Genomic DNA, 23052 nt, shown 5'->3' on the forward strand with positions numbered 1-23052 from the left:
AAAGATTAGTAGTTCAAAGTCAATCAATTAAATGACCACAGCGACAAATCTCAAGCTTAATTCCCCCACTTGCCTGTTTGCCTTCTCCCTTTCCTAATTTCCCATTGCTCAAGTTGTTTTTCCTTTGTCTTCTGGGCTTACAGGAATCTCACAATCAGAACTGATAGACCAGCCAGGGCTAAGAAACAGCTCTCCCACCTTTGGTGTTTTCATCTTTTCTCCTTAGTTCTCCAATACCCAAGGTCCTCCAATCTGTCTCCGATTTAATTTTAGAACAATGGGAAGCCTCAGTTCAGTCTGGAAGACTCTCTCACCTAATTTAGAATTGGAAACACGAAGATTTAAAGCAGCGGTTGTCAACCACTGGGTCGCAACCCCTTTGGGGGTCGAAGGACCCTTTCACGGGAGTCACCTAAGACATAACAGTAGCAAAATTACAGTTATGAAGTAGCAACAAAAATAATTTTATGGTTGGGGGCCACCACAACATGAGGAACTGTATTAAAGGGTCGCAGCATTAAGAAGGTTGAGAACCACTGATTTAAAGTGAAGTGCCTGCCCTGGCAGGTTTGGCTCAGCGGTTAGAGCGTTGGCCTGCACACCAGAGAGACCCCTTTTTGGTTCCCACTAAGGCCACATACCTCCTTTGCAGGTTGTCCCTGGCCCCCAGTTGGGGTCGTGTGGGCGGCAGCCAGTCTATGTGTCTCTCTTACATTGATGTTTCTCTTTCTCTCTTCCTCCCTCTCTCCCTTTCACTCTATCTGAAGATAAATGCAAAAATGTCCTGGGGTGAGGATTAAAAACAAACAAATAAATAAATAAAGGATAGTTCTGGATGCACATCTCTGAAAATTTAAGTGCTGTTCACTTTAGTACATCCTTGCCAAAACAAAGGGGCAGGACTTGGTCGTTTTGGGAACCCCTTTACCTTGTTCTTTATGCATTCCAGACCTATAGTAAGTACTGAGAGGGGAAAATGAAGAAGAAAGAAAAAAAGATCCTTGAGAAGATGTCCTCACCCAGTCTGGTCCCTGGTCCTCCTTGCTGATACCACCAAAGGATAACTGTGGAAACCAAGAGGAAGAGGTTGTGCCTGCCCTTTGATTGACTGTAGAATCTCTCCCTTCCCGTTGGCTGGCATGACTCTTGATTGACTGGACTAAGAAGGTTTTGTGAACTTATTTAGGCCTGTTTTTTCCATCTCAGGTGTGAATGATCTTCCTTCAGGTATTGCTGAGAGGCACTGTCCGCTGGCTATTCTCATGATGCTACTAATAGATTCTCTCTATATAATATAATCACTGGTCTTGTGAACAATCTTCTAACACTATCAATGATGGATAATTTGGAGACTGGTAATGGGGAACTACTCTGCTCATAACTTCTCCAAGGTCTCCTATAGGCTAAGCTTCTCAAGGGAAGCTATCTTGTGCATCTTTTCAACTTTTACACAGCACCAAAATGGAGCGTTTGTATATGAGGATATCAATTCATATTCTTGAATGACTGGCTCTGGATGGAAAGGAAAGAAGTTAGAATTTGCAGATGTCTTTTTAAATTGTGATGAGAACCCTTAACATGAGAACTCAACAAAAATTTAAGGGGACAATACAGTGTTTTAACTTCAGGCATTATGTTGTACAGAATGCTAGAATTTATTCATCCTGTATAACTGAAAGTTTATACCGATTGGACAGTGACCCACACCCACACAGTTTTTGAAAACCACTGTTCTACTCTCTATTTCTATGAGTTTGAATATTTTAGATACTTCATGTAAGTGGAATCTGAAAATATTCCAGTATTTGTCTTTCTGTAACTGGTTATTTTACTTCGCATACCGTTCCCCAGGTTCATCCATGTTGTTGCATATGACGAGATTTCCTTCTTTTTTAAGGCTGGATAATATTCCATCAAAGGTGTCTATTAACACCTCATTACTCCTTTTTTAAAATCCTCATCGGAGGATATGTTTGGAGAGAGTGGAAGGGAGGGAGGGAGAAACATCTGATATGAAAGAGACACATTAATGGGTTGCCTCCCGCACGACCCTGACAGGGGCAGGGATCGAACCTGCAACCCATGTGCATGCCCTTGATCAGAATTGAACTCGTCACTCTTGGGTCCACGAGCCAAACCGGCCAGGGTTGGGATGTCATTTTTAAATCATGTTTTTATTTTTTAATTTAAAGTTCTGCCTTTAAATCTTGCCTTGCCATGTATAGTTCTGGACCGGGACTTCACTTCTCTATGCGTCACCTGTAAAATGGGGCCTCACGAAGACTGAATGATACCCTGTGTGCAAAGCATAAGGTGTGCATGAAGCCCTCTCCGCCCCCAAACCCCCAATCGAAGTTCCTACAATGGGAGGCGGGGATTCTCCAGGTGTGAGTTCTGACGGTGGAGGCAGACGTGGCTATGTTAGCCCAGGGACGGTAAACACACCCTCGCCTTCCCCGCACAGGCCTCACTCTTTGGCAGGACTCCCCACGCCCCCGGTCTGTGGGCAGCCTCCCGCTGCGCGGGTCCGAGCGCCGACTACATTTCCCGTCGTGCTCTTCGGAGAGGCGCCCCAGGGGCCGTCCAGCAGCGGGGACAGAGTCCCGGATTCATAAGAGGCTTCGGGCAGTAACCCTCATTTATGCATCCCCTACTTTTTCAGTTTGCGAAGCGCATCCGTCACCACCAACCCAACCTTGGGCCGCGGCCCCCGCAGGGACTGTGAAGCGCCCCGTCCTCCTTCCCTCCTTAAGGCATCCGGCCCCCGGGTCCCAGGGAGGATCGGAGGCCAAGCTTATCTCCCCGGGAGGACTCCTTCGGCCCCGCGAAATCCCCACGGCAACTTGTGGCCGGCAGTGGGGTTCGGGGGGCTGGAGGGCTGCCGTGGACCTCGAAGCCGCGCAGCGGGAGACTACAACTCCCAGGCGGCACTGCGGCGGCGGCGATCACGTCACTCGGGCACCGCCGGCGGCCCGGGAAGCGGCGCGGGCGGGGGCAGGGGCTGGGGCCGACCCGGAGGCTGGTGCAGAAGGTGGGGGCCGCCCGGCCGCGCCGCGCGTGAGGAGGCCGAGGGGCGCGCCACCCCGTCCTGGGGCGGGCGCCCCCCGGGCCCTGCCACCCTCGCCCCGCCCCGCAGGTGTGGCCCGGGATGCGGAGCCGGGGGCCGCCGGTGGAGCTGCGCGATGAGGCGCGGGGAAGGGGGCTGCCTGGGGCCCTCGCCCTCGTGCCCCACCGGCGGGCCCCGGCAGAATTCGGGAACCGGGCGGCCAGGCCTTCTTAGCGCCCTGACGTTTGACGGGGACCGGTGAACCCGCCGCCCTACCCCCACCCCGCCTTGCCTGGACAGCTGAATCAGAGCGGACGACCCTGCCCTTTTAAAGCGGCTTTTTCCAGCTCCTGCGGAGGGACCCCCAGCCATGGCCCCCAGGAGCCCCCTAGAGCCCGCAGGGACTGCCCCCCGTCCTGGCCACCCGGGCCCGCCCTCTGCGTCCCGAGGGCCGCCGGTCTGAAGCAGCCTCCCGCAGCCCCCGGCCCCTCCCCCATGGAGGAGGAGGAGGGGGGCGCGGCGGCCAAGGAGTGGGGCACCCCCCCCGCGGGGCCCGTCTGGACCGCGGTGTTCGACTACGAGGCGGCGGGCGACGAGGAGCTGACCCTGCGGAGGGGCGACCGCGTCCAGGTGCTTTCCCAGGACTGTGCGGTGTCGGGCGACGAGGGCTGGTGGACCGGGCAGCTACCCAGCGGCCGTGTGGGCGTCTTCCCCAGCAACTACGTCGCTCCCACCTCCCCTGCTGCACCCGTCGCACCCGCCGGCCTCCAGCTGCCCCAGGAGATCCCCTTCCACGAGCTGCAGCTAGAGGAGATCATCGGTGTAGGGGGCTTTGGCAAGGTCTATCGGGCCCTGTGGCGTGGCGAGGAGGTGGCCGTCAAGGCCGCCCGGCTGGACCCTGAGCGGGACCCCGCAGTGACAGCAGAGCAGGTGTGCCAAGAGGCTCGGCTCTTCGGAGCCCTTCAGCACCCCAACATCATTGCCCTCAGGGGCGCCTGCCTCAGCCCCCCAAACCTCTGCCTGGTGATGGAGTATGCCAGGGGGGGCGCACTGAGCAGGGTGCTGGCGGGTCGCCGGGTGCCCCCTCATGTGCTGGTCAACTGGGCGGTGCAGGTGGCCCGGGGCATGAACTACCTACACAATGATGCCCCTGTGCCCATCATCCACCGGGACCTCAAGTCCATCAACAGTAAGTGGTGTCCTCCCTCAAAATTTGCTTCCACAGAATTTAGGAGGCCAAGCCTAGGTGGTGGGAAATAGGGACACCAGAAAACACCGCTCGGGGCAAGACGGGGCAGCAGTAAACCTTCAGGGCCTGGTGAGGTGGCCTTGCCCCATTAAGGAAGGAAAAGGTGGCTCAGAAAGGTTGAAGGACTGCCTGCCTCTCCGGCTACAGAGTCACAATAGCTCAATAAAAATGTGTCTGTGAACACTGACAGCTCCTGAATTCCCAGTGTGAACAGGGCAGATGCAGTGCCTGCCCTCATGGCACTCCCTGTCCAACCAGGATGCCAGAATCTACCAAGCAGAGACAGAACCTGGCCTGAAGTGAGAGTTTCTTGATCTTGGCACTATTGACTTTTGAGGATGGGTGATCATAGGGTTGGTCTTGTGTGTGGTAGGTTGTTTAGCAGCATCCTTGGTCTTTACCCACTAGATGCCACTAGCATTCCCCACCCCACCCCCACCTCCGGTTATGATAAGCAAAAATGTCTCCAGATATTGCCAAATGTGTCCTGGGAGATAAAATTGCCCCCACTTAAGAACCACTTATTGGAGTCCTCCTAGGCCTCTGGCCCAGCTGGCTGAGGCACACTGGAAAAGATGAGGAAGGAAGAAAAGGGATGTGCCTCATGTAAAAGCTTCCAGGCTGCCAGGCCTATCACAGGTTCTATAAAAGTTGATTGGTTGTTGAATGAGGAATGAGGCCAAGTAGAAGGGAAGGTTCCCCAGGAACCACATCTAGATCAAGTTGCTTCTCATGATGTTTGCAAATATTAATTGAGCACCTATTAATTAGGAACCAAGCAGGGACCAAGACGGCCATGATTTCTGCCCTAGTGATACCTACAAACTAGAGATTTCATTCATTCTGAAACATCTGTTGCATGCCAGACCTTGTCCTGGCCCTTAAGGATACAGCAGGGGCAAAATCCTACCTTCCTGGCTCTCCTATTCTTCCTCTGCCCCTTCTCACTTCCTTTGATTTCTGCGTGTATTTATTCATTCTTTAATTTGGTATTTACTGGGGCAGATCATGGGCTGAGCTAGAGGGATCAATGGTAAATGAGACCAACATGTTCCCTGCCTACACACAAACTGTGAAGGGTTCCCCTCGACCCTCACATCTCATCTATTTCTGATCCCTGTCAATTCTACATCTTGAAATTTGTTTGACTCCATCCCACTATTTTTATAAGTTTATTGCTATGCCCCTCACCCCGCACCTAGAACAGAGGGGTGATTCTTACTTCCCAGGCCTGGCATTCGTACACTCAACAGAGAGCTAACCAAATGTTCGAGGTGTGTCAAGCCCTGAACCAGGGCTGGGGCATGAAACAAGACATAGATGGTCCCTGGCCTTCATCGATGCTCATGCTCTAACTGAAATGCTGGGTAAATGGAGGCAAGACTGCCGGCATGTTCCTCTTGAAGGCTGGGGTACCTTCTCAGCTCCTCCTCACCCCTGCTGATTCACAGCCTGCAGCTGGGGTATAAGGACACTGCTCCCACACCCCCAAGGTTTTGTGTAGCCAGTGCCACCTGAACAGAGATCGGACTCTATAGGCCGGGGCTTCCTTTTAGGGCAGTGGGACTGCTCCATGCCTGCGACAGGACACCAGACCACCACAGCACAGCTTCCCCCAGCCATCCTTCCCTAAGGAGCTCCTCATCTGATGTCACACATTCAGTGGTTCTTTCAACCAATAATTCTTAAGCAGAATTAAGCATACAAGGCACTGTCCAAGGTTCTGGGATTACCAAAATGAATAAGGCAAGATTCCCCCCTTGTGGAAGTTACAGTCTGGTGATCAGAAATGAGTGATTGATGTTTAGATAAAATTTCCAGAGTATCAGGCTCTGAAGGAAATAAGACAGATTAAGGATGGGGCAAAGAGAGCTCTTTAGATCAGATGGTCAGGAAGGCAACGTTTGAACAGAGGCCTGAACAAAAAGGACCCAGCCTTACAAAGATGTGGACAGGGCAGAGGACGTGAGGAGGGAATGAGTGTGCCTTGTAGACAGCAGGAAGGCCTGAGGGGTTGCAGGGTAGGAGTGAGGCAGAGGTGGAAGGAGGTGAGGTGAGGACTGTGGGTATTTTATTCAGTAGAGTGGAGGCCATTAGAAGGTTTTAAGCAGGGGATGACATGATCAGATATGTTTTTTAAAGGGAACTGAGCCCTGGCCGGTTTGGCTCAGCGGTTAGAGCGTCGGCCTACGGTCCTGAGAGACCCGGGTTCGGTTCCCAATAAGGGCGCGTGCCTCGGTTGCAGTTTGTCCCCGGCCCTGGTCGGTTGTGCGGGTGGCAGCCACTCGATGTGTTCCTTTCACATCGATGTTTCTCTCTCTCTCTCTGTTCCTCTCTCTCCCTCCCACTCTACTGAACAAAAAATGGAAAAATGTCCTCGGGTGAGGAAAATAAATAAAGGGAACTGATTTAGCCCTGGCTGGTTTGGCTCAGCGGTTAGAGCGTCCACCTGCGGTCCGGAGAGGCCCGGGTTCAGTTCCCGCTAAGGGCATGTACCTCGGTTGCAGTTTGTCCCCGGCCCTGGTTGGTCGTGCAGGTGGCAGCCACTTGATGTGTCCCTTTCACATCGATGTTTCCCTCTCTCTCTCTTCCTCTCTCTCCCTCCCACTCTGTCTGTACAAAAAATGGAAAAATGTCCTCGGATGAGGATTAAAAAATAATAATAATAAAATAACAAAAAAATAAAGGGAACTGATTTAGGCTCAGCGTGAAAGATGCAGAAATAAGGTGTATGACCATGGGTTTGTTCCCTCTGTCACAGGGCCACTCCACAAATAGGAGAGGTGGCAGCCCAAGAAGGGAGTACTTCTGTGAGTTGGAGTCACAGGCTAGAGAGTCACCAGCAGCTGCCAGGAGGAGGTGGCATTTGAGTCAGGCTTTAAAGGATGGACAAGATTACCAGCTGTGTGACCTTGGGAAATGTACCTATCTCTCTAACCCCCCAGTTTCTTCATCTGCCAAATGGACTGATGGTAGAATTACCTCATTGTTATTGTGACTGGTGAAGTAGCTGGGAAGAGTCAAAGATAAAGGTGGAGGAGGAAGGAACAATTAGGGTGACATCATACAGTGATAGTAATTGCTAACACTTTTAAAGGGCCTACTGCTGCTTCAGGCAATAAATCTTTACTACAACCCTATTAGGTAAACACTATTATCATCTCCATCTAACAGGAGAAATCTAGTGTTAAGAAAAATAAAGTAGCCCTGGCCAGTTTGGCTCAGCGGTTAGAGAGTCGGCCTGTGGACCAGAGAGACCCGGGTTCTGTTCCTGCTAAGGGCACGTACCTTGTTTGCCGTTTGTCCCTGACCCTGGTTGGGGTTGTGTGAGTGGCAGCCACTTGATGTGTCTCTCTCATGTTGATGTTTCTCTCTCTCTCTTCCTCCCTCTCTCTCTCCTGGTCTTTCTGAAAATAAATGCAAAAATGTCCTCAGGTGAGGATAAAAAATAAGTAAATAAAAATTAAAAGAAAAATCAATTATCAAGGTTATGCAGTTAATAAGTGGCAGAGCTGGAATTCAGACCCAGGCAGTACACTGTACACTTCGGGGCTTCTGTTTGATAGAAGGTACTAGAGTAGTATGGTAGCAGTTCAAAGCTGATGACAGATAGAGTTCAGGTCTTTGCCCTACCATTATTAAGCTATGTGATCTTGGCTAAGTGACCTCATCTCTCTGAGCCTCAGTTTGCTAGTCAACAAAATGTGTCGCTTGCCAGTTAATTCATGGAAATGAATATAATGAAATGAATATAAGTGAAGTAATTCATTATTATGGGGCACTGTGCCTGCCACATAATAGTCTCTTGATAAATACCAGCCTTGATTATTATTGTTGTTAGTACTGACCATAGGTAGCAAGTAAATTGGAACCATTCAATATGCTTGGGGGATATATCAGTCAGATTCTGTAACAATACTGTTGTGTAACAAACCACCCCCAAAACCTGGTGTCTTCAAACTCTATGTCATCTGTGACTACTCATACATTTGCAGGCCATCTGGAGGGTCAATGATTTAGGCTGGGCTCAGCTGGAGAGGCTTTGCTCTGAGGATATCTCATCTTCCTTGGACCAGAAAGACATGTTCTCCTGGTGATGGCAAGAGGGCAAGCTGGCAGGAGGCCTCTTAGAGCCCAGGCTAGGCACTCACTTCTGCCTCCCTCGACTGGCCAAAGCAAGCCATATGGCCAACCCAGAGGAAAGGATGGGGAAGTGCACTCCACCTCCTGGTGGAAAGACCTGCAAAGACATGGCAACGAGCATGACACAGACAGGAGTAGAACTGGGGCCATGAGTGCTGTGACCGCAGGAATGACAAAGCCAAAGGAAGCCTCGTTCATCCCTTCTGCTCGTGGTTTGTAGCTTCCACTTCTGGGGAGGTTGAGAATTCAAGGCCTAGACCAAGGAGAACCAAGGCCTTGACCATCGACCTTTCCCTGAGCTCCCCAGTGTTGAGGTTGGAGTCAGGAGGGCAGGGGACCTCATGAGAGCCTGGGTCCGGGATTAGACTGGCCACTTGAGGTGGGGGAGGGAGAAAACAGTAGGGGATTCCAGCTGAGGCAGGGCCAAGACATGCGGTCTACAGCCCACCGGGTCTGGGATGACCGCCTTTCTTCCTACCTCACAGTTCTTATTCTGGAGGCCATCGAGAACCACAACCTCGCAGACACGGTGCTCAAGATCACGGACTTCGGCCTCGCCCGTGAGTGGCACAAGACCACCAAGATGAGCGCCGCGGGGACTTACGCCTGGATGGCCCCGGAGGTTATCCGTCTCTCCCTCTTCTCCAAAAGCAGTGACGTCTGGAGGTGCTGATGGTGGGGCTGGGGAGGCCTCCTGGAAATGGGGAGTGAGGAAGGGTGAGGGCAGAGTGGGAGGGACAGTCTCCCACTGAAGCCAGGATCTGGGCCTGGCAAAGGGATCTGCTGGTGACGTCAGACCATCAGATGGGTACCAGAGCAGGTCTCTGCCTGTTAGCAAAAGTGGCAGCTGAGGATGACTTTTGTTGCAGTAAAAAAAAGAACAACAAAAACCAAAGATGTAGAGATAGGATGTTGTCAGCACTAAAGAACCTTCAGACACCATCCAGTTCACCAGTGGTTCTCAACCTTCCTAATGCTTCCTCATGTTGTGGTGACCCCCAACCATAAAATTATTTTTGTTCCTCTTCATAACTATAATTTTGCTACTGTTATATCTTAGGCCACCCCTGTGAAAGGGTGGTTCGACCCCAAAAGGGGTCACGACCCACAGGTTGAGAACCGCTGCAGTACACAGCCTCAACTTGTCTAACAGGAAGTCGAGGCCTTTGGAGACAACTATTCATCCATCCATCCAACTGCACTGGGTGCTAGGGATACAGCAGGAAATAATATAGACAAATTCCCTGCTCACAGGAATAGTAAATAAATAAGTACACAAGAAGCTGGGGAAAAGGGGCTGTTTTTAAATTAAGAAAATTTTAAAAGATAAGTTAATTCACCAGAAAAAGTATTAGATAGCATTGCGAGCCAGGAGGTTGATGGAACGGTGTTCTGAGGGCTGGAGGACATCTTGCAGACGGCTTTTCTGAGGAATGATATTTGAGCCGCATTCTAGATGACAAGACAGGGCCAGCTCTGCAGAGTTTGGGGGAAGAAACCTCCCAGGCAGAGGGAACAGCTCACACAAAGGAGGTACTGAGGTGAGAACAAGAATGGTATGTTCCAGAAACAGCTTCAAGGGCCCGTGTGGTTGGCCGGAGCAGACAAAGAGGAAAGTGGTAGGAAATGAGAGGAGAGCTGGGGGGCCCTTTGGATGAGGGACCAGACTCCGGTTCTATCCTACGCGCAGCGGAAGCCATTAGAGGCGCTGATGAGTGACGCGATCTGATTCAGCATTGGAAAGGCTCCCTCCAGCTGCAGGGTGGAGAATGGATTGCAAAGAAGGAGTGGGGGTGGGAGGCCAATGAGGAGGCTGTTGCCATCACCTGCAAGACTTCATGGTGGCAGCAAAGTTCTTCAACCTAAGGCCTTCTGCTAGGACAGAGCCAAACCCAGCCGAGGCTCCAGATGGACCAAGCAGCAAAGTCCTGGCTTTCGGACAGACAGATTAGACAGGACGGCTCAGCTAGAGCAGCACGGCCTTTGGGGAAAGTCCTCCCTGGCTTCACATCAGGCATTCATTTGTGGTCCCAGACACTGAGCGGAGCCCAGAAACCTCAGAATAAAAACAGGACTGACGTTTTTGCTGCTGTGCGAGGCCAGGACTGATAGGTGGCCCCAGTGTTAGAGATTTAAGGTCCAATGTCGGGGTTCCTTAACCGGGTGTCATTGACATTGGGCAGGATCATTCTTGCTTGTGTGATACTGTCCTATACTTTTCAGGACAAAAGTATCTGTGGTTCCGCGCCACCAAACATCAGTAGTACTTCCCAGGCATTGTGACAATCAAAACATCCCCACAGGTTTGCAGGGACATAGGAGAGGTGGGGGTCATGCCACCTCTAAGTACAAGCCATTCATTTCCCTCCACCTTGTATAGAGGAAAGTTCACTTCATGGTCCACATGCTTGAACTCCATGCTTGAACTCCAGTTTTTATGTCCACATTCCAACCAGTAGAAAGGAGAAAAGGTGAAAGGGGTCCCCCTTCCCTGGAAGGTAGTTGCGCACCACACACCCTCCTACATCCCACTGGCCAGAACCATTGACACAGGGGCATAACAAGCTGCAAAGGAGGAGGAAGATTACATCAGGCGGCGCGTGCCCAGTCCGAGCTCACCAGCACTGTCTCAGAAAGAAGGGGAGGCTGTCAGCTGCATGCGGGCAGGGGCTGCATCTGTCTCGCCCCAATACCGAGAACAGTATCTGACACACAGTGGATACTTAATAGGTATACATTGAATGAATGCACGTGTGGATGTGGGGGGCTCTACCACACGTCAGGCACTGCACGGAACAGCGGTCGAGACCCAGAAGGAGTGGGGCTTACGGAGAAGGCGGCTGCAGGGGGTTGCAGCACAGCGATGCACGCTCCGGCGCTCTGTGGCCATTAAGGTCATTGCCGTGAACATCAGGCAGACCTCAGTTCGAGTTGGCTCCACCGCGTACTAGCACCTTAACCTTCCTGAGCCTACATCTGCTCATCAGATAAAGTGGGGATCACTGCAAGACCTGCCTCCAGGCCTGTGGCGCAGATTGCTGAGCGTGCCTGGCACAATGCTGGCCATAGCAACGTGCTTTGCAAATGTTACATAGTGTTGACTTGTTTTTAGAGATGATTGCCAAAGGTTCTATGGGAACAAAAGAGGGACCTCTGACTCAGCTTTGGAGGCGGTGGAATCGAGGAAGGCTTCCTGGCAGAGGGAGCACCTGAGTTGAGACTTAAGGAGCAGTTACACAAAAGGAGAAGTGTTCTTGACAAAGGGAACAGTATGTGCAAAGGTCAGATGTTAGGAAGAACAGGGCTTGTTCAACTGCAGTGTGGCTGCAAGATGAAGCTGAGGTTGGTAATGGGCCCAAGAGTGCTTAGAGGTGAGGCTGCAGGGGTCATCAAAGGTCAGGGCTAAGAAGGGTGGGTTTGCCCAGTGGGTGTGGGATGCACCGAAGGTTTTCAGGCAGGGGCAAGGGAAGGGAGAGCAAAGGCAAGACATCAGAGAGCAACCCACCACATCTATTTGCGATCAGGGCAATGGAGGTCAAATTGGGTCTTGTGGCCTCTTTGGCCAGGCTGGATGTTGGGGTGAGGGAGACACACCAGGGGACCGGAGGCAGGGCTGGGGCATAGGTGAGGATTGGGATGGACCGGCATCACCCCTCCCTCTCCCTCACCTGCAGCTTCGGGGTGCTGCTCTGGGAGCTGCTGACGGGTGAGGTCCCCTACCGTGAAATCGACGCCTTGGCTGTGGCGTATGGCGTGGCTATGAACAAGCTGACGCTGCCCATCCCCTCCACGTGCCCCGAGCCCTTTGCCCGCCTACTGGAGGGTGAGCCGGGGCCCTGTGGAGAGGGAAGGCTCAGCTTGGGTGGCAGGGGTTCTTGGGTCCAGACCTCACCCCTTCACAATCATCCATCCAGTGGGCCCAGGAGTGAGAGAAAAGGGGTGGACTCATCAGACCATGACTCCCCTGCAGCTGGCTCCATGCCCCCAGACCCCTACTGTGGCCAGGCCCACAGCTCTCAAGGCAACCTATTAGGATTCTCTGGCCCTGGGATCTCTCCCTGATCTCTGGTTCTACCACCAGTCAGAGGGCGGGTCCCGGGGTTTCTCTCCTAGTTCCACCGAGTGAAATATTACCAGGAATTTGGATTTGAATTCCTTCCCCTCAGCTCCATGGAAGCTGGTTGTCCACAGCCCCTTGAAGTCCTGTCTGTCACTGAGCAGGCTGATGCCCTGAACATGACCACTGACATTTCCCTTTCCCCCTCCCCCCTAGAGTGCTGGGATCCAGACCCCCACGTGCGGCCAGACTTCGGCAGCATCTTGAAGCAGCTTGAAGTCATAGAACAGTCAGCACTATTTCAGATGCCGCTGGAGTCCTTTCACTCACTGCAGGAAGACTGGAAGCTAGAGATTCAGCACATGTTCGACGACCTCCGGACGAAGGAGAAGGTGAAGGCAAGGGGCAAGGTGGGAGGGAGGGAACGAGATCCCTGGGTTCTGATACCTTGGGTGCCCCCCCCCCGAGCCAGGCCATGGGAGCCTTTCTTGCCTATTAAGAAAAGACAGCATCCTGTTGGTAGATTAATGAGAAAAAGGCACCCTGCACGGAAGTACTTACAAGTGATAGATACTGCATGACGTCTGGGGTTAGTTTTAAATACAGCAAAATGAGAGGGAGAGAGGAGGGAAGGAAAGGGAAGATTTGCAAAGTACACACACGTGTTGGATGATGGGTACATAGAGATGTACTATTCTCTGCTTTTGTGGAATGTTTGAAGTTTTCCAAATTGGAGAGTTAAAACATTAAAAATCAAAGAGGAAAAAAAAGGGCATTCTTTCTTTGGGCGAACACAGTCCCCTGCCCTGGCTTCTGGCTGGGTTAGTGAGTGAGTTGGATTGTGCCCCGAATTTGCCTCACAGCAGAACACTCCTGAGCAGGGCCCCAGCCAGACCCAGCGGCCCTGGGTCCATCCCAGGGGCAGAGTAGCTGCCCCCACCCAGCCCTGCGTCTCCTCTCCAGGAGCTCCGGAGCCGCGAGGAGGAGCTACTGCGGGCGGCTCAGGAGCAGCGCTTCCAGGAGGAGCAGCTGCGGCGGCGGGAGCAGGAGCTGGCGGAGCGCGAGATGGACATCGTGGAGCGGGAACTGCACCTGCTAATGTGCCAGCTGAGCCAGGAGAAGCCCCGGGTCCACAAACGCAAGGGCAACTTCAAGCGCACCCGCCTGCTCAGGCTGCGGGAAGGCAGCAGCCACATCAGCCTGCCCTCCGGTACCGCGTCTATCCTTTGAGCGCCCCCAGCAGGCCACTGGGAGCATCCCTAACCCAGGGTTTATCGCTTCCTTTTTCTTTTTTCTTTTTCTAAACCGTTGTAATGTTAAATATATCACAAACACACAAAAACGCCAAAAAACCATACAGCCTAATGAGTTGGTAGAATCACCCCGACGAAAGCAGACAACCTAAAGCAGATGCCCTGCCTATGCCCCCTCCCACATCCTGCGGGCCCCAAGAGCAGCCCTGTCTCGGCCTTCAGGGCGGCCCCTTCCTTACTTTATAGCTTTCTCCCCAGCTATTTGCATAATATCTCTTCCCCAGCTATTTGCATAATATCTCTTACTCGGCCTCTCTTTCCTCCTTGCCAATGCTTGCTGAGGGTACGTCATGTATCCCGTGCGTTTCCCACGCTCTGGACTTTCCCGCCTGCGTGGCACTGGTTTCACGCCACACTGTCCTGTCCCGCGTTTTCTGTAACTGGTATTAGGTGAAACCATGTGAAAATTGCTGACGTTCAGTCATCTTTGATCTACAGAAACGGAAGTTTCTCGTGGATCTCAAGGCTTAATCAGTTTCAAGTTCAGGTTTGATTTTTTCCCCCCAAAGACTGCTCCCTGGGTAGTGTGCGGGGCGCACGGCACCGGTTGTCTCGGTGACGTCACGGCCACAGCGCAGCGCCCAGGACAGCACACTCACGGCAGTGCGGCACACGTGTGTGCTTGCACGTTTCCTGACAGCCCTCTGAGAAAGTGCCAGTACTCACTTTAGTTAGCCCAGTATGTCTAAAATGTTATGGTTTCACATGTAATAATGCAAGGAAAACTTGTTAAAGAAATACTGTACCTCCTTTTTTCACACTAATTCTATAAAATCCAGTATGTATTCTCTATTTACAGTTCCTCTTAATCTGAGGACTAGATTTTCATAAAAAATACTTGACCTGTATTTAGATTTCATATCATGTACCGTTGAAAAAGCAGATTCACACACCCAAGTTGTTCCAAACATCCTTAACTGTTTCTAATGAGCAAATCTGCATATTCGTCTTTTAAAAGTAAACTTAAATGCATTACACTTAAATAAATAAAGGTAAAACTCTCCAGTTCCTCGATTGCACAAGTCACATTTCAAGTGCTCAGTTGCCACATGTGGCTAATGGCTACCATCGTGGACACTCAGGCCTAGGTCCTTAGTCGGCGAGGGCAGTGGCTCTTGGACCTGCGTGTGTATCACAGGTCCCTGGATGGCTTGTTCCACCACAGTGAGATCGCTGCCCCTCACCCCCAAAGCTGCCAGTTCAGGGAGGGCCCGAGAACATGCATTTCCAGGATGTTTCCACTTGGTTGATGCTGCTAGTCTGGGAACCGCAAGTGGAGAATCACTGCATTAAGAATGCAAAAGAGTGGGACTCCTTCTAGACTTCTAGACTAGAGGGAACCACTTGCTTAGGGAAGTCTCTGTTTTGCAGGCTTCGAGCATAAGATCACAGTCCAGGCTTCTCCAACCCTGGACAAGCGGAAAGGATCCAATGGGGCCAGCCCCCCTGCAAGCCCCAGCATCATCCCCCGGCTGAGGGCCATTCGCCGTGAGTATCTCCCAAGGCCCCGGCCAGTCCGTCAGTCAGTATGCTCCTCTGAGCACACCCCTCGCACCAAGTGGAGGATCAGCAGGAAACAAGACAGGCAGCGTCCCCGCCTTCATTCCCTTTGGAGAGAAGCAGACAACATGTCAGTAAGCACACAGGGTGATTTCTCGGAGGGATAAGCGCTATAAAGAGAAGGGCGTAAAAGAGAAGAGTTGCTGTTGTCCATGAGGAAGGCCTGTTGGAGGAGCTGGGGTTTGAGCAGGGACCTATGTGGTAAGGAGCGAGAAAGACATGCAGAGATCTGAAGGAAGAGTGTCCCTGGCAGAGGTCACAGCAAAGGCAAAGGCCGGGAGGTGGGAACCAGCATGGCGTGTGTGTCAGCCCAAAAGGCCAACTTGTCTGGGGTAGAACGAATGGGACGCAGAGTAGTAGGCTTGAGGTCAGGGTCCCAACAGGAGCCAGATCACACCGGGCCTTGAGAGCTGGGGTAAGGAATCTGGATTTTATTTTAAGGGTGACAGGGAGCCCTGGAGGGCTGTGAGCAAGGCAGTGATGTGATGAAACATATTTTTCCCTCTGGCAGTATGGGGAGCGTGAATGGTAGGAGGGCAGGCGTAAGGGCAGGAGAAGGTGAGCTGATGGGGCTGGACCAGAGTAGGGCCTTAGAGGGGCAGATGGCCGCAGCCGGGCCTGCCAGGCAGAGGTGCACCACTGGGGTTTGCTGACGAGTTGAAGGACACAGGACTGACTCCCAGTCTGCCTTGCCCCACACTCTGTCCCCTGCACACCTCAGTGTGGGCACCAGCTTTTATCAGGCCTGGAAGTCATTCTCATGGGCGACACAAAGACAGATCACAGCCATGCAGTGGAGTCAATACCGGCATCAGGGTGCTGTCAGAGTGGCAGGAACAGAGACGTCAGAGCAACCAATTCTCCTGGGAACAAATGACTCCAGAACTGGAGGCTGGAAGGGCAAGCAGCTCACCCAGTCAGGAAAGGGACTGAAAGGGCGCAGAATCCAGGGGACGGGAAGAGCCTGTGCGAAGACACGGAAGTATGAAAGCACCCACCTGGGGACCTGTAGACATGGGGTCTCAACCATGGCACTATGCCCTCTGCCCGCGTATCCCAACTCGAGCTCGCTCTCCTCCTTCCCTCCCTCCCTTCGCACCAGCCACACTGGCCGCCTGGCTGTTCTGTGCACACTCTGTGCTGTCCAGCCTCAGGGCCTTGGCATTTGCTGTTCCTTCTGCCTGAAAGGCTCCTCTCCCTGTGTCTCCTTGACTCACTCCCTCAACGCCTCCCACGGCAAGCCTTCCCTGGCCACCAGACAGAGCCCGTCCCTGCGTCCTGTTCCCCGCAGCACTGCCTGCCTGCACAGATGGCTTCCCCGTGACATGTCAGCTCTGCGGGCTGGCGTTTTGTCTGCTTTGTCCACAGCTGTCCTTGCAGCATCGCCACAGGGCTTGGCACAGAACAGGCGCTCAGTAAACGTTTGAGAATGAACGGGTGGTGGAAGGGTTAGGCTGTGAGGAGTGATGGAAACAAGGCTGAGGAGGTCAGCTGGGAATAACATAGGAAGGACCTCAAATGCTAGGCTGAGGAGCGGGGCTGCCATCCTGACAGCACTGGGGAGCTATGGAAGGATTTAGAGCAGAGGAGGGTCATGACTAGAGTTAGAATCCAAGATCCCTTGGGCTTCCAGGTGGAGGATGAATCCGAGGTGGGGAAAGTGAAGCTGGGAAGCCAGAGGGGACACTTTCCCAGACCCAGTAACCAAGTGGCTTCTCTCGGCCCAGTGACTCCCGTGGACGGTGGTGGCGGCAGCAGCGGCAGCAGCAGTGCCGGCAGTGGGACATGGGGTCGCAGCGGGCCTCCGAAGAAGGAAGAACTGGTTGGGGGCAAGAAGAAAGGCCGGACCTGGGGCCCCAGCTCCACGCTGCAGAAGGAGCGGGCTGAAGGAGAAGAGAGGTATTGGTGGCTGGAGCCCACCCTGCGCCCCACCCCCAGGCCCATGGCCACCAGAAGGCCCACCACCACCCCATCTCTGGTTCCCCCTGCAGGCTAAAGGCCCTGGGGGAAGGAAGCAAACAGTGGTCATCAAGCGCCCCCAACCTGGGCAAGTCCCCCAAACACACTCCCATTGCACCAGGCTTCGCCAGCCTCAATGAGATGGGTAAGAGGGTGAGGTGCCTTCAGAAGGGAGGGGAGAGGACATTCCTGCCATTCCCCAGGGTTCAGGGGAGGGAGCAGGTTTCACTTGGCCGAGGGCCGAGAGCATGCCCGGAAGGGGGACAGCCGTGCCTGTGGTGTGGGCATCACTCCCGGGCGCAGGGGGCTTTAGGGGGAGACTGATTCGAAAGCCATCCTTGGTGGACGTGGTGGTCTTGCTGTTGGAGGGGTCACTGGGGGCAGTCCCTTGCCTCCAAGTCCCCAGGGACCCCGGAGTCGAGCGCCGGCCCTCTCCGGTTGCAGAGGAGTTCGCGGAGGCAGACGGAGGCAGCAGCGAGTCCCACTCCCCCTACAGCACCCCGGCCTACCTCGAGGTGCCGCTGCCCACGGAGCCCTCCCCTGGTGTGCCGGTGACGCCCGCCCGGCCCGGGCCTGGTGCCCAGCTGCGGCGCTGCGAATTCGCGCTGCTGAGCTGCGCCACGCTGCTGGGCGCCGTGGGCCTGGGCGCGGACGTGGCCGAGGCGCGCGCAGCAGATGGTGAGCAGCGGCGCTGGCTCGACAGCCTCTTCTTCCCCCGCACCGGCCGCTTTCCACGGGGCCTCAGCCCGACTGCGCGCTCCCCGGGCCGCCACGACGCAGCAGCCGCTGGCTCGGGCCTGGCGCCTTCCGCCACCCTCGTGTCGCTGTCCTCCGTGTCCGACTGCAACTCCACGCGTTCGCTGCTGCGCTCTGACAGCGATGAGGCCGCGCCAGCCGCACCCTCCCCGACGCCCTCCCCTCCTGCGCCCTCACCCAGCACCAACCCCCTGGTGGATCTGGAACTAGAGAGCTTCAAGAAGGACCCCCGCCAGTCACTGACGCCCACCCACGTCACGGTCACTGCCGCTCGCACTGTGAACCGTGGGCACCGGAGGACCCCATCGGATGGGGCACTAGGGCATCGGGGGGCACCGGAGCCCGTGGGCCCTGGTCCTGGTGAGTGAGGCACCCTGTGCCCAGTGCGCATAAAAAGACCATTCTTCCCTGCCCCTCCGAGGTCCAGTGTACCAGCCCATCTGCCACCCCAGAATGCCAGGGCGGCCATCTCCTACTCAGTGCGAGGAGGAAGGGCTGTGTCCCCCTGCCCCTCACTGCTGGTGGCATTGCGGGGCCCCAGGTGATTGAGACAGGATGAAGCAGAGGTGGCAAACTCTAATACCCACAGGCCGGGCAGGTGACATTAGTGGCAACCATAGTAACTATAGCTAACACAAAAATTATAGCTAACACTCATGCGCTAGGCCCTGTTCTCTGTGCCTTTGTTAACGACAAAGATGATTGAAGCATAAAGGAGTTAAGTACCTCTTATCAGGCACTGAGCTGCTGTTTGACCATTATTATTACTCGATTTACTCCTCGCCTATGTGAGGAGGTGCTGCTATCTCCATTTAGAGATGCTGTCATGCCTGAGGTCTCTCCATAGCTCTGAGCTCTGTCTTTCTGACCCTAGCTCAGTGTAGTAGTAGAGTTGGGACCGATGAGGGCTTTTTCTCCAGCACATCTTTTGAGAAAAATCAGAAATTCCAGTTTTCATGTCAATGTTCCTGGCTTTTCAATACCACCCTCTGCTCCACCCGACTCACCTCATCTGATCCTCTCTTACCAGGCCCTCGAGATACCCTGGATTTCCCCCGCCTGCCGGAACCGCAGGCTTTGTTTCCCACCCACCTCCGGCCCCCTGAGTTTCCTGGACGCCCCACCACCCTGACCTTCGCCCCAAGACCCCGGCCGGCTGCCAGCCGCCCCCGCCTGGATGCCTGGAAACTGGTCTCCTTCGGCCAAACTCTCAGCATTTCGCCTCCCAGCAGGCTGGACACTCCAGAGAGCCCCGGGCCCCCCAGCATGCAGCCCACGCTGCTTGACATGGACATGGAGGGGCAGAGCCAGGACAGCACAGTGCCCCTGTGTGGGGCCCGTGGTTCCCGCTGAAGCCTGCCCACCACCACCCGCCTGGGCAGCCATGAATGTAGCTCCCTGGGCCCAGCCCCAGCCCACCAGGCCACAAGGCAGGGGGGGCCCTGGGCAGGATACTCACTCTATTTATTGGGGAAGGGGGGAGGGGGGACACTTAATTTATTCCTTTATACCCCAGGGGGTGGGGCCCTGTGCTCACCCTGCAGCAGGGGGGAGGGTGGGCAGGGATACTCAGGGACAGGGCAACGTGGGGGATTTGGCACAAAATGCAGCATTAAAGGTAACCCCTGCCCCCTACCACGTTTGGCTGTGTGTCTTTCCCTGGCCCAGGCCCTGATCCCGCCTCATCCTCGGTGAGGTACCTGGACCCTTGTTCCTCCCTGGGCCCCTCTGGATTTCTGAGTTTCAAGGGATGAAGCCCAGACCTGTGTCCCCTCCCTGGTTCCCAGAAGAACATCACACAGATTCTGATCACCAGTGATAAGTGCTTTACCAGAGAATACGTGAGTCAGGAAAGTTACACAGTGAGGTGGGAGAGAGGGAGCAGGGACAGTCCCTCCAGGTTGACCTCAGCCAATGACATCCCGAGACCGGGCCCCACTGTCTTCCCGCTGCAGGCTGCACCGGCTCATCTTCAGCTGAGTCAACTGGATGTAGCGGAGGACATTGGTGTCTGCAGGGAGGTGGGCAGGGCATTATCTGGGTGTCCTAGGGCAGCAGGTGGTATCTGCAGCACTTCGTCTCACACACTGTCCCCAGCCTTCAGTGGCTCCCCTGCTGGTATTGCCAGAGCCTTTCTCCAAAAGCCCAGCCACAACAAGGGAGGGGACATGTCACACCCCCAGACTTTTGCATTTGCTATGCCTGCTTCCAGGAATGCCTCTGCTGAGACTCCTGGTACACTCCACTTGTCCTCCAGTGACATCTGCAGAAGCCTGTTCTCTCCAAACCATTTACCAGGGAATCATCTTGCTTCCGCTCCCACAGCCCGTGTCATGCACATTGTGCTCCTCTTCATTGGCTCTTAATACAAAATTGTGTATTGTGTCTGTCTGCACACCCACACACTGACTGTGATCTCCTAAAGGGCAAGGAACAAGCCACCAGCTCTGCCATCCCCTGTCCCACCCCCTGCAGATGTTCTGGCATTTCCCACCCTGTGGTCTGCCCCCAGCAAGTGCTCCACAAGTGGTGGCTGAGAGTACAGGTGGCCGACAGGTGAGTGTGGGACTGGGTTAGTGAGGGGGTGGATGAATGGGGGGGGGGGGAGTAGATAGGGAATCGGCTGAATGGGAAACATCAGAATGAGAGTGAATACGTGAGAGGTGATTAGGTGAATATTAAGGAAGAATGAGTGGGTGTGGAGTAGGTGGAGAGGTGGAAGTGGGGTGGCTGGTACAGCGCTCCCTTGGCGTAGCTCTGCCCTGGCTTCCCTATCCTTGTTCCCTCTGCTTCAGCCCCTGTCCCTTCTCCGCCCTGCCCTCTGCCCCCTCACCTGTGGGTTCCCGGGTTCGGGCCTCCTGCAGGTAGCGCAACGCCCGTGCATAGTCACCCAGATGGTAGAAGGCGATGCCAGCGCGGTAGGTGGCCTTGAAGTTGCCCTGCTGCTTCTCCAGCACCTTGAGACAGTACTCGCGCACCCGCTCGTAATTCACCAGCTCCGACTGCAACAGGCAGGCTGCGGGGGCACCAGGACCGGCGCTCTCAGAGCCTGCCGGCAACCCCAGACTTCACCTGACCTCGAAGAGCATGGCTTTCAGCCTGCGGGGAACCCCCACCCTCTCCCACCGCGAGCCAGGCCTAAATGCCTGTTCCGGCCACCAGGGGCTGCCCAGCTTCTGACCAATCAGAATATAATCAATCTGCGCCGCCTCTAGAGGGTGCGAAAAACACAGGCAAGAGAGCTCTCGGGCGGCTTCCATAGGGGGCGTACCACTAAGGGCGATCTCAGGTGAGGGATGAGGCCTTAAATGGCCCATCTAGGGTAAGTCTTTCTCACCTGAGGTTTGCGGTGGACGCCCAAAGCCCATTTCCTGCATCCCAGCTCCTTCCATCCCGGTGGCTCCTACATCCCCAAGCCCTCTCAATAAGTTCTGATGTCTCCCCTCACAGACCCCAGCCCTGGTCCCTTCAAGCCTCCGCCCCCCACCCCGCCCAAGGCTTCATGATTGCCCCTCACTTTGCAGCCCGGTCACAAATGCACCCTCTGCGCCCCCGACGGCCGCGTACCCGTGAGAGAATCATAACATTCCACCTCCGTGTTCTCCACCAGGCGCCGCTGCTCCTCGCTGAGTCGCGCTGGCCCCGCGCTGGTGGCGGGCCCGGGGGCGGGGGCGGGCAGGCCTCCAGGGCGGGCCCCCTGCGCCGCCTTCAGCTGCAGCAGTGCCCGATGATACTTGCCGATGGCTTCCCGGAACTTCTTCTCTCGGTAACAGCGCTGGCCCTCCGCCTTGAACGCCACGGCGGCCCGCAAGCTGCTGTCGAGCGCCGCGCCCAGGCCCCCCGACGGCTCTGGGGCAGGACTGGGCCGAGTCGAGCCATGGCGGGGGCCCGGGCCCGGCGGGGAGAGGGCGGGAGGCGGGCGCGGCGGAGGCTCCGGGGCAGCGCTGAGCATCAGCACCGGGGACAGCGCACCGCGCTGCATTGTGGGAAACTCCTGCGGCCGCCGCTGCAGCTACCGCATTGCCCCCCGCGGGGCCAGTCCCCACCCTTTCTCCGCCCCCGCACCTCCGGCAGCCGACTCCGGCTGCCCCCTATGGGTCTAGAGAAACCCCTCAAGACTTCCCCACTCTCTCCTTCAAATCAGCCTCTGCCCTCATTCTCCAGCCCACCTCTTCCTCCTCCCCTCTCACCTTACTCTCCCCACCCTCCTGCTTGCTCTCCTCCCCCGTGCCCAAAGCTCCCAAAGCTTTCTAGAAGGAAAGGACAAGTCTGGGAGAAAGAACAGGAAGATTTCAACCTCGTGGAAAGCTGCTTTTCAACCCACTAGGCATTTGGCATGTTGGATAAGGATACAGGCTACGGATTCAAGCTGCCCACATTCAATTCCCTGCTTTTTCTCCTCACTAGTTACATATGACTTGGACACATCACCTAAATTACCTGGAACCCTGTATCCTCCTCAGTAACGTGGAAGAACAATGATAGCAACTTTGAAACTCATTTGTTTATCTATGCAACAAATAAATACTGATATCTTTCCTGTGCCCAGCTTTGGGCTGGGTGATGCTGGGACATAGCAGGGAGTGAGTGAGCCTCAGGCCCTACCCTCATGGAGCCCCTAGTCCAGTGAGGAGACAGACCAGTAGCCAGTGACAGCCTAGAGTGGGCTAGCCTGGGAAGCGCAGGCAAAGTGTTCAGGGGAGGATGGGGGAGGCACAGGCAGAGGGGCCAAGCCCAAGATAGAGGACACACAACAGGCCCTGAGGGCCCAGCGGAGGTGCCTGCCCTAGACTGTGCGGTGAGCAGAGGCTTCCTAGAGGGGAGGATAACTCTATGAGCAAGAGAGATCTGCTTCTTGACCTCATCAAGCTCACTGTCTGAGTAGGAAAACCGCTGGGAATTCAGGTAAGTGAACTCCTTCCTTCTGTGTAACACCGGGATTACAAGTGAGCTTACTTCAGGGTAGTTG

The 23052-nt window shown here is 54.7% G+C and overlaps 2 protein-coding genes across 2 annotated transcripts; one reads left to right on the forward strand and one right to left on the reverse strand.

The window, feature by feature from the left end:
- Positions 1-2949: 2949 nt before the first annotated feature.
- On the forward strand, positions 2950-19718 carry MAP3K10 (mitogen-activated protein kinase kinase kinase 10). Its single transcript, XM_036275602.1, has 10 exons — positions 2950-4235; positions 8924-9104; positions 12113-12261; positions 12712-12887; positions 13459-13705; positions 15180-15296; positions 17096-17267; positions 17360-17472; positions 17772-18443; positions 19114-19718. The coding sequence occupies exons 1-10, from the start codon at positions 3542-3544 to the stop codon at positions 19434-19436; spliced, it is 2844 nt and encodes a 947-aa protein (XP_036131495.1). The 5' UTR covers positions 2950-3541; the 3' UTR covers positions 19437-19718.
- Positions 19719-19886: 168 nt separating this feature from the next.
- Positions 19887-22075, reverse strand: TTC9B (tetratricopeptide repeat domain 9B). Its single transcript, XM_036275636.1, has 3 exons — positions 21651-22075; positions 20917-21099; positions 19887-20094 (listed from the first exon to the last, which is right to left on the reverse strand). The coding sequence occupies exons 1-3, from the start codon at positions 22063-22065 to the stop codon at positions 19991-19993; spliced, it is 702 nt and encodes a 233-aa protein (XP_036131529.1). The 5' UTR covers positions 22066-22075; the 3' UTR covers positions 19887-19990.
- Between the last annotated feature and the right edge of the window lie 977 nt (positions 22076-23052).

The sequence above is a fragment of the Molossus molossus genome, unplaced genomic scaffold, assembly GCF_014108415.1.
Source record: "Molossus molossus isolate mMolMol1 unplaced genomic scaffold, mMolMol1.p scaffold_m16_p_21, whole genome shotgun sequence".
Lineage (NCBI taxonomy): Eukaryota > Metazoa > Chordata > Mammalia > Chiroptera > Molossidae > Molossus > Molossus molossus.